Below are 15,343 nucleotides of genomic sequence, written 5' to 3' on the forward strand. Positions count from 1 at the left end.
CTTAGGGTTAAACTACGGTACTTTTAAAACATTATCTTTACACAAGAACCTAGATATTATTGCTGATGGACAGTAATCCTACACGCCAAGTCACATTTTTATTAAAGGTCACCTATTATGCAAAATCCACTTTTTCCTGTGTAAAGAGATTCTGAGAGTTTCAGGAAAAAAGATTCTCTCTCTTTGTCCTGATCCATTTATATAAAAACCTGCATGAAAATGAGCTGATCAGATTTTGGCCACTTTATGATGTCATAACGATTTTTTGGCTTGTGTGAACATTAGCCAATCACCAACCAAGGTAACCCCCCCCCCCCCCCCACATACACACACACCTTATCACCTGAGTCTCCTCCTAGAGCACCATTGTGTTATTTTAAACCAAATATCTCTCAGAGGGGCGTGGGGAGGGGCTCCTTATTTTCATCTAAAGTAACAGACAGAGAATCAGCACTTTTGAAACAGGGCTGAAACAGAGGGGACTATGGGATGCTGCAATGATCTGTTTGGTATTTGGAGCCAAACACTTCAGAGACATGTTTTGTATATATCTGAGACCAATAATATATTGATGAAAAAGAGTATGATAGGAGACCTTTAAAAGTCCTAGTATTGTTGATGGAAAAATCACAAAACCACCAGTTCTTTCAAACAATAAGTTCAGTGAAAACACAAAATACTTTGTTTGGCTTATTCTCGATTATAAAGCATTAACAATATCATACATCCTATAGTGTCCTAAATCCCCAAATGTCCTCCCAGCTTCCTCTTTATCTCTTGAAATCAACTGTGAATTAGGTTGAGTTTCATCGACTCATATGGTGTGTAGATCCCATCTTGTATTTTGGAAGATAAAGAAGTGTTCTGCACAGAAATGGCTGTTTTTATTCAGACATAAAAGCGTCTCAGACAGCATTTAGACCACCAGACACTGACAGTCTCAGCAGATACCTGATAAGTGCGAGTGGAATCCGATCCAAACAGCATTTCGCAATTCAATAACACCTTCTGAATATAATCAAAACAAATCCATCATCGCAACGGTGCAAGCAAGACAAAATAAAGGGCAGCAGCAGCAGCCCCATTTACCAGCTAACTGATACCTGGGCTTCCCCTCAAGGGTGCACAAGTGTATGTTTTCGGTAGAGTGCTTGATAGCAGTTCAGTGAGGGGAGGAAAGCTTCATGTCCACAGCCTGTCAGTCCATGTGTGTTGTTTGTTCAGACGTGAGCCTATTACACATATCGCTGCTCTATCACAATAGCTCTCCGCGCCACACTTAAGCAGCAGACTGGCAGGAAAAAAGAGACGAGGTAAATGCTACTGACTGATTTACTCTGCGGCCACTTTAAGTTTCCGCAGACAAGCCCTCGTAAAAATCTGACCACCGTAACCGCCAGAGGAGCTGGGAAATACTTGTGGGTGGTGCTAAGCCCGAAACGGCGGAAATACAGCAGTGTAGGATATTAAATCTATCATGTACTAAGCCATGTGTCATCAAACATTCATGTGTTATAGCCTGGAGGATATTATGCAACAAGCTGAAAGGTTAGACCTCGAACAAGCGGGTTATGAAAAGGCTGACAGCTGACCAACACACGCACACACACACACACACACACACACACACACACACACACACACACACACACACACACACACACACACACATACACACACACACACACACACACACACACACACACACACACACACACACACACACACACACCAGTGTTTTAAATGCTTCATCGTTAAATCATTCAAGTCCCCAAAGACGATCCATTTTTGCCGACGCCACACACACATTGTACACACGACCGTTCCCACAGCGGTGTCATTACAGGAGCTCATTATCGAAATCAATTCAATTAAAGGCTGTAATTGCTGTAGTGGAACCCAAATGCTGAAAAAGAAAAAAACAGGGCTGAAGGAAGGCAAACCTCATCGATGCGCAGAGTGTGTGTTCTTTATTTAAGGAAGGAAATATTAATAGCTTGTTTCAATTAAACTTCCTTAACCCCTCTTTTCTCTCCGAGTTTGTAGCAGCGTTTAAGCATATTGATTCAGCGGGAGGGGACGGGGGACGGGGGACGGTGGCTAACTATGTTAAACACTTAGAGTAGTTAGTGTGGAGATGCCACGCAGCATAGCTAATGCCAAATCCCTCAATCATTCAGCTCACACACACGCGCGCGCTGGGTTAATTGTTTACCGAGCTAAATGAAGTGGGGATAATGTAGGCTAACTGCGCGCTAAGCACTGCTAAGACAGGGGATATTGTAAAGGACAATTTGATTTAAAGTGGTTTGTTTGCTGAGAGGAGAGGGGGAATTAAAGTCACTCTTTATCTGTATCAAGGTGTTTGTCAGAGGGATGTGCTGAAGCAGAGTTTGTAATGTGTCAAGTGTGTGTGTACAGCTTGTGTTTTTAGCATAGGGGAAACCCATCTGAAGTTTACTTGTTTCTATGTGATGTACATTCAAGACTACATCATAGGAAACCAGGCACTTCAAACCATGATTTTTACTGATAGAAGTATAAGACTCATGTTTGCTGCGTTTTTTTAAACACCAGGTGTGACAGACTTTAGGCCACTCATGTCGTCTTTATAGGAAGTTGAATCAAATTGCATGTTGCCTGGAAACATGACACACCAAACAAATGTGGTTGCCATCTGGAAGTTTGGATAACTTTGAATGACTTTATGTGCTGTTTGTTTAACATATAAATACTTAAAACGCATCATAAAGACCTGATATATCCTCATAAGAAAATGGAAATGTGTCTTTAAAGCCACCCTCAAGGAAACGCACAGTATACTGTAGAGCGAAAACCACCACCAGCACACAGACAATAACTAGAAGTGTATTCACATTGTTATTCAGATTTCAAAATGCAGTGGGCCCTTAAGTCATCCATTCTTCACCCTTCCATCGAGTTTCATGAAAATCGGGTCTATTTCAGTAAAACCCACACACTAAATCTAAAACATAACATTTCTGTCGGTAATACAATGACATGACGAAAGATAAATATGGTAATTATAGCTGCAAATAAGATGGAAAAGTACAAATTGTGTGTAAATGCCATACCCACTGTTATAACTACAATATGTTAATTGTACTCATGTTATTCAAGCCCTGCCAATGACTGTGTTGCTTAGAAAGAAAAGCAAATCTACCACCAATCCAAAGTCACAACTAAGCCCCCAAACACTACTTAATTTAGAACATTTTTAAGACTGCAAAAGCTTCAGAAAGGTGTCTTTATTTCTTCTTCCTAAGTGGAATTCCTCAATGAGTGTTTTGCAGAAGATCACTGTCTAGAGGTCATGTGGGTGTGTGGCAGGTCGTATGGTCCCGGTCACTGATATTGAATCCCGACTGCGAGGACCATCTGCCTGACTTTGACCCAGCAGCTCACCGTCACACCTTCAGAGGGGAGGGTGGAGAAAGAGAGTGTGTGTGTGCAGCCATGTGCGTGTGTGTGTGTGTGTGTGTGTGTGTGTGTGTGTGTGTGTGTGTGTGTGTGTGTGTGTGTGTGTGTGTGTGTGTGTGTGTGTGTGTGTGTGTGTGTGTGTGTGTGTGTGTGTGTGTGTGTGTGTGTGTGTGTGTGTGTGTGTGTGTGTGTGTGTGTGTGTGTGTGTGTGTGTGTGTGAGTGAGAGACCCAGACAGAGAGAGATGCTGGTGTTTGGTGCCATACAGTATGTGCACTCTCTGGTTTCTGGCACACACACTCTGGTCATGTGAAGTTGGCCGTTGCTTTGAAGGTGCTGGCAAAGGGCACACACACACACACACGCACACACACACACACACACACACACACACACACACACACACACACACACACACACACACACACACACACACACACACACTCACACTCCTTACACACTCATCCTATTCCCAGCATGAACCTGGAGTTAGTCCGGTGGATCCAGGAGACGTCGACCTCTGAACTTTAAAGCACGGGGGCACTTCTGGAAGACGTCGGCGGGCATTTGGAGCCAACGGGGGATCACGTTAACCCCGGAGCTGCAGTTAACATTTAGGAAGTGTCCAGTTTCCTGCACTCAATGTACCAAGGGGGGGTATTTATTGGGGGAGGGTTAGCACATATCGCCAGGATAGGTTGCTCGGAGTCTCTGTACATGATGGGGGCATAAATATAAACAAGGTTGAAAGGGGAAGAGGGTGGTTAGCGGGTGTCAGATAGTCCTACATATAGATACTTTGCCTCTGAAAGGAACTGAAGACACTGTCCTGTAACTGGAAACTCGTCAAATCTGTCCTCTGATTCCTCCGGCGTGATGTGGACCTCGTGCTTCCCTTCGTCTGGCTTTTAACTGATATAAATATCCTCTGGTGATTCGATAAGCTGTTCTTGCATGGTGACAATTTTGACTTGTCATGCTCGCAGACAAATTAAAGCTCAATTACTCGAATCTTTCATATTAATAGAGAGCACTGTGAGAAATGAAGCGATAATCCAAATGATAACCAGCGGCTAAAGGTGAATAAAGGAAATGTGTTGCATTCATATACAGCATTTCTTTTGTGTATAGTCTTTTAAGCACTTTACAACACAAGCCAGCAATCACACATATTTTTCTGCGTAAGAGATTTTTGCGCCCTTTTCTAATTAGTTTCGATTAGATAAGATTAGCTATGTATTTATTCTTTAGACAATAAAATATACAGAGAAAGTTAGAATACACTTTAACAGAACAACCACTTTTACTACTAAACTAGTACAATTCAATAAACAAACATAGGATATACATACATTATTCAAGTGTGTAAGTTGCATTTTTTTTAATTAAAAAGAAATATACTTTGTTATTATTATATGAAGGGTCTTAAAGAGGCAGATATGTTTCTATGAAATTATTAAAAATCTGATGCGATGCTTGAATATTGTACATTTATCCTGAGAGATGAGTATAATCTATTTACACTTACACTACATATCCATATCCATGCAGCCATAGTTGTAGCTATTAAATTACGAGTACATTCATGAAGAAATATGTTTTTAGCCTCTTCAATAAAAAGGACATTATGAAGCTCTCAGTCAGGAAGAAGGAACGAACTCCGCTTATATAACAACTTGAACAAAATCAGAATCCCCCCCCCCCTCTCCCCCTCATTTGTAAGATGGATAAAGTCATTAAGTAAAATGTGATTTCGACATGAATAAGCAAAACACTCACCGCTGACTCCTGTGTAGCTGCTGCTCCACCAACTATGCATCCAAATTAAACAATTGTATAGCAGGCTAATAAATGTAACACATGGCTTTGCAGTAATTGTAGAGCTGTAGAAAGGACTTGTTATTCTCAGCAAAGTAGTTCCTAAAGAGTGGGACAACTTACCGTCGTGGTGTGAGTGAGGATTTTCATTTTGCATCTGTAATATGATTGTTAATCGATTTTCTAATGTGTTGCGTATGCCATGTGGTTTACAGCGAGCCTCTGAGATTACAACTGAAACACTGCAGCTTGTAATGCGGCAATTCAAGTGCTCCTTCCAAGATTAAAAAACGAATGGTGACTCTTGAGGTGCACCGCAGACGCATTACGAGCAAATAATAATGCTCTTAAAACTCAGACAACCTTTAACAACGTAATAATCGAAACATCAGGAAATTACATTCAATTTGAGTCCTTCTTGTTAACTGTACATCTGTCAAGTATTCAGCCTGGTTATTTTGTAAAGTCATGCTCTGGTTGATTAAGATTCATTAAAGATTTCAAGGTATGGCTTTATGCACAATTCCAATCTGACCCCTAGTCTCCACCCAAACCTACAGCGAGTCTGCAATATGGCAAAAATATGCAAAGAAACACAACGTTTTTTAGGATCTTTGTTTAATGCTTGCAAGCATGACGACTCCCCTTGAGTGCGTCCTGCTCTGTATGTGACAGACTCTCTTATAGGAAGACATCAAATATCACATGACACCACAACAACATTTGGGCCCAGGTGGTCGCCTTATCACAAATAAGCAAAACTCACACCCTACAAAGCACAATTAGGTGTCGCAGTCATAAAACCCTTACCCTTGTGAACACAGACCAAATGTTCTTCTCATACATTAGGATTGAAAACACTTGGAAGGATACCACTTAGTTACAAATTACATTTCATTAGGATTACACTTTATTAAGCTTTAATACCATAATTTCCATAACACCTCCCTCACGTCAACCAGGTCACAAACACAGCTTCCACGAGACCCTCCCTCTCATCCACTGCCACTAAGGGCGCATTCACACTACAGCGCGGAGTTCGCTTTAAGCGTGCCGAGCCGTGCGGGGCCTGTTTTTGGTTGCGCTTACACTTGGCCTAGTTCCGGCCCGGGGCTACTTTTTCACCTTTTTTCTGGCCCGACTAAATTGTGGTTCTATCGAGGCCAATAAACAGGGCTAAATGGAGCTTGGCTAAGCTAACGTTATATATGCTCCGACCGTCCACACTCACAACAACGGCCTATACAGACATAAATAAACCAGCGACTGTATTCGCCATGACACAGGCAGTCTGTGGTTTGTACTTGTTTAACTTTTGTCTAGTTTCTGAACAGATATGAAGAGCTGTGAGCTCTGAGTGCTAAGAGCTAACGGCTGTGTTGTTTTTCTTGGGCGCCCATTGAAGATGACGTCACGGCTCCGCCTACACTGCGTTACTATAGATACTACCCCAGTTCCCAAACTGTAATGTGAGCGCAGCATTAAAGTGAGCCGGGCCTAATAAGGCCTAACCAAACCGAGCGAGGCCGAGCGAGGCCTGCAGTGTAAATGCGCCATAAAACTTTCTTCCAAGCCTTCATTACATCCCAACTGGATTACTGCAACAGCATTCTCTATGTTTCACATCCTCAATAAACTACAATATATAAGCTCCGGACCTGGGGGTGACAGGGTCTTCGCTACAGCCCCCCCACCCCACCCTCCCTCTGGAAGTCCCTCCCCATTCAAAACTCACTTATTCACTCCAGTTTTCAATCTCTAATCCACAACCCCCCCATATTTTACTCCGCACTTGGATTACGATAATATAAGATGTATTTTATTGATCCCAAATTGGGAAATGGTTGCGTTGCAGCAGCATAGAAAAACAAAACAAGGCATTGCACATACAGTAAATAGAAATTAAAGAGTAGATATAAACAATTCAAAAATTCTCAAAATGTAAATAAAACAGCATTAAAAAGTAGAAAATATACAGTAGACCGTGAAGATAACATCTATAAACTTCTGATTGTATGTAAAGTGTCTTTGAGCATTAGGAAAAGTACTATACAAATCTTATGTATTATTATTATTAATATATCATGTTACTCTTTAACTCCAAATTAATTTAGAATTATAATAATATGCTGAAATGTTAGAACACGTCTTCTAACAGGATGATTATGCAGTTTAAAATGATGTTTTCAATAGCTTCCATCTTAAACTGGGACTCTTTTTACAGGATTGTACTGTAGTGCTTTTTTTTATGTGGATTCTGTTATGGAAGGTAAACAGGAAGCAGATTAAGCGGCCTCCTGACTAGACGGATACATTTGTGAAGCTAAATGCCAGCGCAGCATCATGCCGGCTGCACACATGGCTTTACGTGGAGAAGCTTTTGGTTTCTCTGTGCTTTTTTACGAGGCGAGCACTGAGTAGTTTTGCCGGGCTCCCGCTGAGCGCGTAATGAATGGCAGGCTGCGGCTGTGGGCCTGCCATGCGAGAAGAAACAGCACTGTGGAATTGTGGGATAGCGAAGGAGAGTCTTGCGTTGTGGGTCCCGGCGGGAGCTTTCGGAGATCAAACACGTCGACAGCGCCACCACCCGCCGGGCATTCTGGGTAGACAGACCTTAGGAGGAGACGCCTGAAAAGCAGAGAGAGCTGTCTGTAGCTGTGTGTGTGTGTGTGTGTGTGTGTGTGTGTGTGTGTGTGTGTGTGTGTGTGTGTGTGTGTGTGTGTGTGTGTGTGTGTGTGTGTGTGTGTGTGGCAGCTTTTGGCTATGTTTTTGAAGAGTGAATGATGGCAGCACGGAGGATGCTGTCGTGGCTTTTGTTTTTGTTTTTTCGCCGTTAGAGGACAGTCTTTGAAATGGATTAACGAGAGCTGGCTTGATGTGACTTCTAGGGTTTTGCTTTGACACGACTTTCCCTCTTTTGATGTGGCTCCAACACACACACACACACACACACACACACACACACACACACACACACACACACACACACACACACACACACACACACACACACACACACACACACAAACACACACACACACACACACACAAACACACACATACACACACACACACACACACACACACACACACACACACACACACACACACACACACACACACACACACCTCGTCCATGTCCCTGCATCTGTCCTTTCGTTAGTGATACTCCAGCCTGGAGGGTTGGTTCTCGAAGTGACCCTCTTCCCTTTCTCTCGTCTGTTTGTCACATCTCTGTCACTGTCTGTTATTTCTTTCTTTGTTTTGTCCTCTCCATTTTCTGTTATTCTTTTATTTGAGATTCCTTTTGTCTCACCTTCCAGTCTAGACATCGTCATTTCTTCCTTTATTTTCCCCACGCAGACATTCATGGCTGATGCAATCACCAAAGTGCAAGTTAAAGCATTCAACTATTACATTTTAATTTCATTTTGACTTTGTCGTTGAGCGCTCTCTTTCAGTCTGTTGCTTATTGTAGTGTCTTTAGTTTTTTCCTTCACTATATGAAGACCTTTGTATGAAATTAATTGAAAGGAGAAACATTCAACAATCACTGTCAATTTTATAGTTTCTTAAATACTTTTTGGTTTGTTTTTCATTTCCTTTGTACGGTTCCTACTCTTCTGTCGTCCACCCTTGCTTCCTTGTTTTTTTTATCTTTCTGTAGTCTTTATGTCTTTTCTATGACATTTTCCACTGATGCACGCTTTTCCTCATTTTTCCTTTCCCCCTTATGCTCATTTTTTTGTTCGTCCTTCCTTGTTTTGTTTGTTTTAAATCTTACAGTAGTTTTTCTTTCAGACGTTCTTGTTTTTCTCCGTGCAGATATTTCTGCCTGAAAAACAATAACAATCACATGTCAGCCATGAGAAATGTCACACTCTTTTGTTTCAGGGTGTACAATGATTAGCCCGTGAAGGGGTTGTTTGTCTCTTTGTTCTTTTTTTGGTTATATTTTGTAGGGAGTCTGTAATGGTCTGCAGTGTCAGGTGCCTGTCTGTCTTCCTTTGTTCCCCTTCCACCATTCACTGCCCCCTTCAGGCAGGTTTGGGAACCAATCGGTGGACAGATTTGTGTGTGTGTGTGTGTGTGTGTGTGTGTGTGTGTGTGTGTGTGTGTGTGTGTGTGTGTGTGTGTGTGTGTGTGTGTGTGTGTGTGTGTGTGTGTGTGTGTGTGTGTGTGTGTGTGTGTGTGTGTCTGGGACGTGTCTGGAGAAGGAAAAAGGAGCGGAGAGTGAGGATGATAAGGAAGAGAGCAAGAAGGGTAGAGTTGGGATAAAGGTGTGTGATGGAATTGGAAGATCAAAGCCTTCTGTCGCAGCGTGACTGAGCCCAGGGGCGTTATGGGTAAAACAGGCCACGCACGCACTCGTACGGACAGACACACACACTCACACTCACACACACTGCTGGTATTTGACTCTTGAGTGTGATTGATACTGGGCTAGATTTGGAGAATCACTGTCATTCGTCTCTTCGCAGATCAAACAGCCACATAATCTCCCATAAAGGAAAGAGAGATGGGGAAGGGTATAAAAAAGGGACAGAGGGGGAGAGTGGGAAGGAGGGGGAGAGAGAGAGGTGACAAAGCCTTCTCAGCTGTGAAGTGTTTTCTTGTTTTCCATAAAGAAGAGCCGGCAGCTTAATAACACATCCATCATTCAGCTCCATTAAACGGCTTCTTGTGCGCATCAGAGAGATCTTAAAAGACAAGTGTAAATGTGAGCGTTTAGACACCATTTACACCTGGCAGACACGAGCGATATGTATCCCCGTACCTTTCATCTGACCTCGGAGTTTGTATGAAAATGAGTTTATCGAGATTCGATGCCATTCCGAGCAGAGTCGAGATAATGAGCACTTATTGATTCCAGGTTTAAATGCAAAGGCATATGATCTGATACATATTGGATGTAAATAACGTATAACCAGAGTCTTAGAGATGGATTACAGATGTCTGAAATCACCTTGGGAGGGGCTTACAGAGGTTCATTTCCCATCCTCCACCTTAGTGACCTGATTGATTCCTCGCAGTAAATGCATCCATCTCTGCATAGGTAATCTTTACTGCTCTTTTGTTCACCCCACGCTTATAAAGGAGGAATGGGAAGTGACACAAGATCAGATACAGAACATCATTGTCAATTACTCCAGAGGCTTAAAGGTTAAAGAGAGTTTAGCCCATAATCATATGTCAAGAAAATCTGGCGAAGAGCCACGGTTTCATATTACAGATTACAATAACATACCGTAGGAAACATAATGGCAAATTGTAACTTCATTAGTCAAACACTTCCTGTATCTAAAACTGAAATTGGTTTTCTCTACTGAATTTCCTAATGCTACAGTTCATTGAATATCGGCACTTTTGACAGATGTAACAAGAGAGAGCTTCGAAGTGATGTCGGACACTGAATATTTATGGGAAGGGTGGCTGGATAATTGAAATGGACATATGCTGAGACACCATAGCAGTGTTTCCCCTAGGTGTACTGCTTTGGGGGGGGTGCTCCTGAGCGGGGGGGGGGGGGGGGCATTGGGATATATCTTTTTAAATCCTCTGGAGCAGAGAGAGGAGCTGTGGATTATTGTTATTGATTAATGCATCAGTGTTTCTTAGGGTCACAAACACTAAACTCACACCTTACAATGAAAGTGTTTAGTTTATTTAATAAAATAGCACATGTTCAATGCGCAGCGCCCCTCCAAGCGAATGGTAGGGGAAACACTGCATAGTATTAGTGACACAGCCTCTGCCCAAGCAACTCTGCGATTCTTTCCTCGATATATTACTGTTCTAAAGAGAATAATCCACATTTGATAACAAGTCAAAGCAAGTTCTGTACCTAGAAGGGATTGACTGGCTCCAGGGAGCTATACACCTGATAAGATATCCTTACTGCAAGCAGAATCAACTATCTGGGTCACACCTGTGGAGAAAGGATGTTAAAGCTCAGAGGCCACTTGCCTGCATGAGGAGAGGCAAGAGCTAAGATGAATAGAAACAAAATTAAAGACAAATAATATGTCATAAAGTAATGTTCCTGTTTATCACACACCTTGTCTTTCAACCACTGATTGTGACTAAACAAGAGAAGGCAGTGTGTGAGTGGACGTAAGGCAGGCGTGACTTGTGTCTCTATTGGGGGCTACTTTCTGGAATAGCTTGCAAAGCTAAACTGGTTCTAGCATAATGAACTGCTGCTGCTCCTCGTTGTACAGTCTTGTTTTTGGACTGCCTCTGATTGGAGGTTAGGTTTTGGAAAGGATCCAAATCACAGGGCGCACATTATCTCTCAGAGCCTTAGCAGAGGTCAGAGCGCTCCAAGTGCACTTATTGTTAGTCTTCTGGTTTGAAAGAATCTCCATTATGTTGCTCTTAAACTTCTGGTCTTTGGCTTGTTCTTCTTTATTTGTGGTGTTTTTAACAAACTGGCAAACAACTTTGGGTGATTGCCAACACCTTCTACAGTGAAGGGTTTTAAGGTTGAGCAAGATTTGTGTTGCAGAAAAACAAATCCAGGGCTATCACATTCTATATCTGGTACACTCATACACCCATGAGTAAATGAATGTTTATCTGGATTTGTTCTGGATTCGAGAGAACTGTAAGTGATGGCAGCATCAGATCTTCTCAGGAGAACCACAGGGAGCCATAGCGGTCTCCCATACATTGTTAATATGTGCAGGGATTTCATATGTTTTATTTTCCTCTTCTGTCTCCACAGATGCACCACCCTATTCAGATGAAACCTGCAGACAGTGAGAAATCTAACGGTGAGTGTCCAGAAAAACACACAAACACACACACACACACACACACACACACACACACACACACAAAGACAGACACGTCGATATCTCACTAGCACACGCATCAATGGCCTTTTTAAATTTGCCTCGTAATAGCTATAGTGTGTTTGCTCGCAGACGGGACGGGGAACTGGGGGGAAAAGACTGTGCGAGAGACATAAAGGGGAACAGAGAAAGAGAGATAGAGAAAGGGGGGGGGAAGCTGATATCTATAACTATATTCTTATATGAGTGATGAATTATTAAAGTGCTTCGTAAGGAGGTCAGAGCGAGTTGAATCGGTTTGGCCTCATGGTGAACCGGCCTCCCTCCCCTGAAGGCAGATCGCTCCTAGAAACATGCTGAACACACACACGCACACACACACACACACACACACACACACACACACACACACACACACACACACACACACACACACACACACACAGACACACACACACACACACACACACACACACACACACACACACACACACACACACACACACACACACACACACACAGACACACACACACACACACACACACACACACACACACACACACACACACACACACACACACATGCATATATTCCACACAAGCGCTGTCACACACCCTCAGATAACCCCATTTCCAAACTACATATTGCAGATCTAGTTCTCCAGAGATTTCCTATAACCGAGACTTCATTCCATTTCAATCTAAAGAGGCTGTTTGACCGTACACACATTTTCTCTAGTGGGGGAATGTAATCAAGTACTTTTACTCAAGTACTGTACTTTAGTAACATTTAGAGGTACTTTCACTTTAAATATTTCAATTTAATACCAACTCTTTTGTACTTTTACTTAAGTAAGGTGCAGGATTTTGACTTGTAAGAGGGTATTTGTACAATTTAGTATTGCTTTTTTTAATTAAAAGATACTGTATGAGTCCTTGTTCCACCTGTGCTGGCCTCCTAAAAAGTATATTCCCATTCAACAAAATTGCATTGTCAATCACATTTTGAGAGAAATCTATATTCTTCCAGATTTGACCAAATGTTGGTTTTTGACATATCACAAATATGTCAGTGTATAGCAAAGAGGTGTAGGTGGATAAACCAAACATATTGTTTCTTACTTATTGCGTGAATCTTTTAAAACAGTTTAAAATACTGTATGTGGTTTTATTTTGTTTTAGCAAACATTATACTCATATGTTACCCCAAGGAAACTGAAGATGCTCAGCAGTGCTTCCCTCCTGGGGTGCGCTGGGACTTTGATTTCTTTTGGAGTACTTGAATGATAGCATCTTGCTTCTGTGTAAAAGCGAGATGAAATATGTGAGCACTGAGCAGGCCATCATTTCAGGAGAGATTTTAATTTCATTTGATTGCCTTGAAGTCGGCATGACCTTTCAATCACAGCGTCTCAGGAGAACCACAGGGAACCAAAGCGGTCTCACCTGCATTGTTATAGATGGAGAAATGACAAACCTTTCAAAACAACAACAAGGTTTTTCCTACAAACAATAACACGTATATCTGTAACCCTTGGTTACACAGCAACAGGGCTGCATTCTGCATTTATAAAAAACAAACACATTTCAAATGTTTTCACTGATAATGCAATTGGGATTGGATTTGCTATAATTAAGGGATTGATAATTTCTTTAAAGTTTTTCACATTTCAGGGGAAAATATATTAAAATAATCATGGTGAGATTTAAGATTATTTAAGACTGCCAAGCAAAGACGTTTTATTAAGTCTGTAGAATACCTGGACCTCTCTGCAGCGCCACCGTGAATCATAAAGATATTTTCACCTACTTTTCCTTGACCAAATAATGACTTAAAAAAAGCATTAAAACGTGACTTAATCAACTCTCTCCTGCTCTATTATTCCAATCTGTTTTTAATTGGAAGCATGAAGGAATTGCACTGATTGTGATTGTCAGGTTCATTATGCTTTGTGATATTTAGTCAAGGTATATTTGGAAACTAAAAGGCGATGTAATTAAAGATTTTAGTTTAGTTGGAGAGTTGAATATGGTTGACATCTTTTTTCCTAGAGACATTTTATTTGGTTTCTATTTTAAGGCTTTGAGGGTTGATTAACCTGGTATATATTATTTTCTGCTTAGGATTGTTTTCTAGTTTTATGTTTTATGGACGGATTTTGAAACAACAGGCCTCTGGACAATAACATATTTAAGCAGTGGTGGAAAGTAACAAAGCACTTTTACTTAATAATAATGAAATACTTTTTAGACATACTTACTGTAATTACTCTACTCATCCATTTCCCACTGTAACCATTTGTTAACACTCATAGTCGCTAGCTACTTTTTACATATACAAAACGTGATATGTTTATATGATATGACCCAATATTGTATTTCAAAAAAATATATAAAATGTATAAAAACTCAACATGGAAAAACTTTAAGAATAAAATACTCTTATATGTATTTGTTTGTAATGAATCAGGATCCTGTAATAATATACTGTAATACTGTGAAAAGACAATATTTTGAAATTGAGTACTTTCCCTTGATACTTTAAGTACAATTGGCTGAAGATACTTCCGTACTTCTACTGAAGTAACATTTTGAATTCTGAAATGTTACTTGTATTGGACTATTTTAAGACAAATGTAGTTCTGATTTTACTTAGGTACAGTAAAGGATATAAATTTGTGGTCCACAACGGCTAAAGAGATTTTAAATCTCTTTCAGCAGTTGCTTAAAAAAATCTGAATAAACCTTAATGTTCGGGGTCTCTTTGACCTCTTAACCGCTTGGTAAATCATTCATGAAATGGTATTTGAAGATGTTTGCCGCGGAGCTTTTTGCACACAAATGTTCTCGAGATAAATTGAATTTTGTTTGCTATGCCCACACAATATAACATACAGCATTTGAAAAGCATAACAGCAACATGAGCCAAATTCCTGTTAATAATCCAAAGAACTAACAGCGGTTATTTACCTCAGGTGGAAAAAGATTTCCCATCTCAAATTGTTTTCAGTGGATTATTCAGGGTGACATACATGTAGCGCAAGAAATCTCTACAGCAGATGTGGGAACAATTTGGCAAATAAAATTGAAATTATTTGCATGGCTACGTAGGAAGATGTGTGTTTTTGCAATTTGGGTGAAGTGACCCTTAAACACGTGTAATTGAGCAGAATATGAAAATGGATACAAGCATGATTAAATGAAGTGACCATTCAAATCCAGTGCCGGTTTTAAAAATGGGTTTATTTTCTTTAAACATAAAAGCATTGCCTGCTCCATCACTCTCCA

General features: G+C 41.0%; 1 protein-coding gene across 9 annotated transcripts in view; it reads left to right on the plus strand.

The window, feature by feature from the left end:
- Positions 1-15,343, plus strand: part of celf2 (cugbp, Elav-like family member 2) — a 401,403-nt gene that overhangs the window by 339,904 nt on the left and 46,156 nt on the right. For all 9 annotated transcript variants that reach the window (XM_079653156.1, XM_079653157.1, XM_079653161.1 and 6 more), the window contains exon 2: positions 11,985-12,034. In XM_079653156.1, the coding sequence (XP_079509282.1) occupies positions 11,986-12,034 (49 nt within the window). In that variant the 5' untranslated portion in view covers position 11,985. The remainder of the gene's footprint in view (positions 1-11,984; positions 12,035-15,343) is intronic.

The sequence above is a fragment of the Notothenia rossii genome, assembly GCF_949606895.1.
Source record: "Notothenia rossii genome assembly, chromosome: 10".
Lineage (NCBI taxonomy): Eukaryota > Metazoa > Chordata > Actinopteri > Perciformes > Nototheniidae > Notothenia > Notothenia rossii.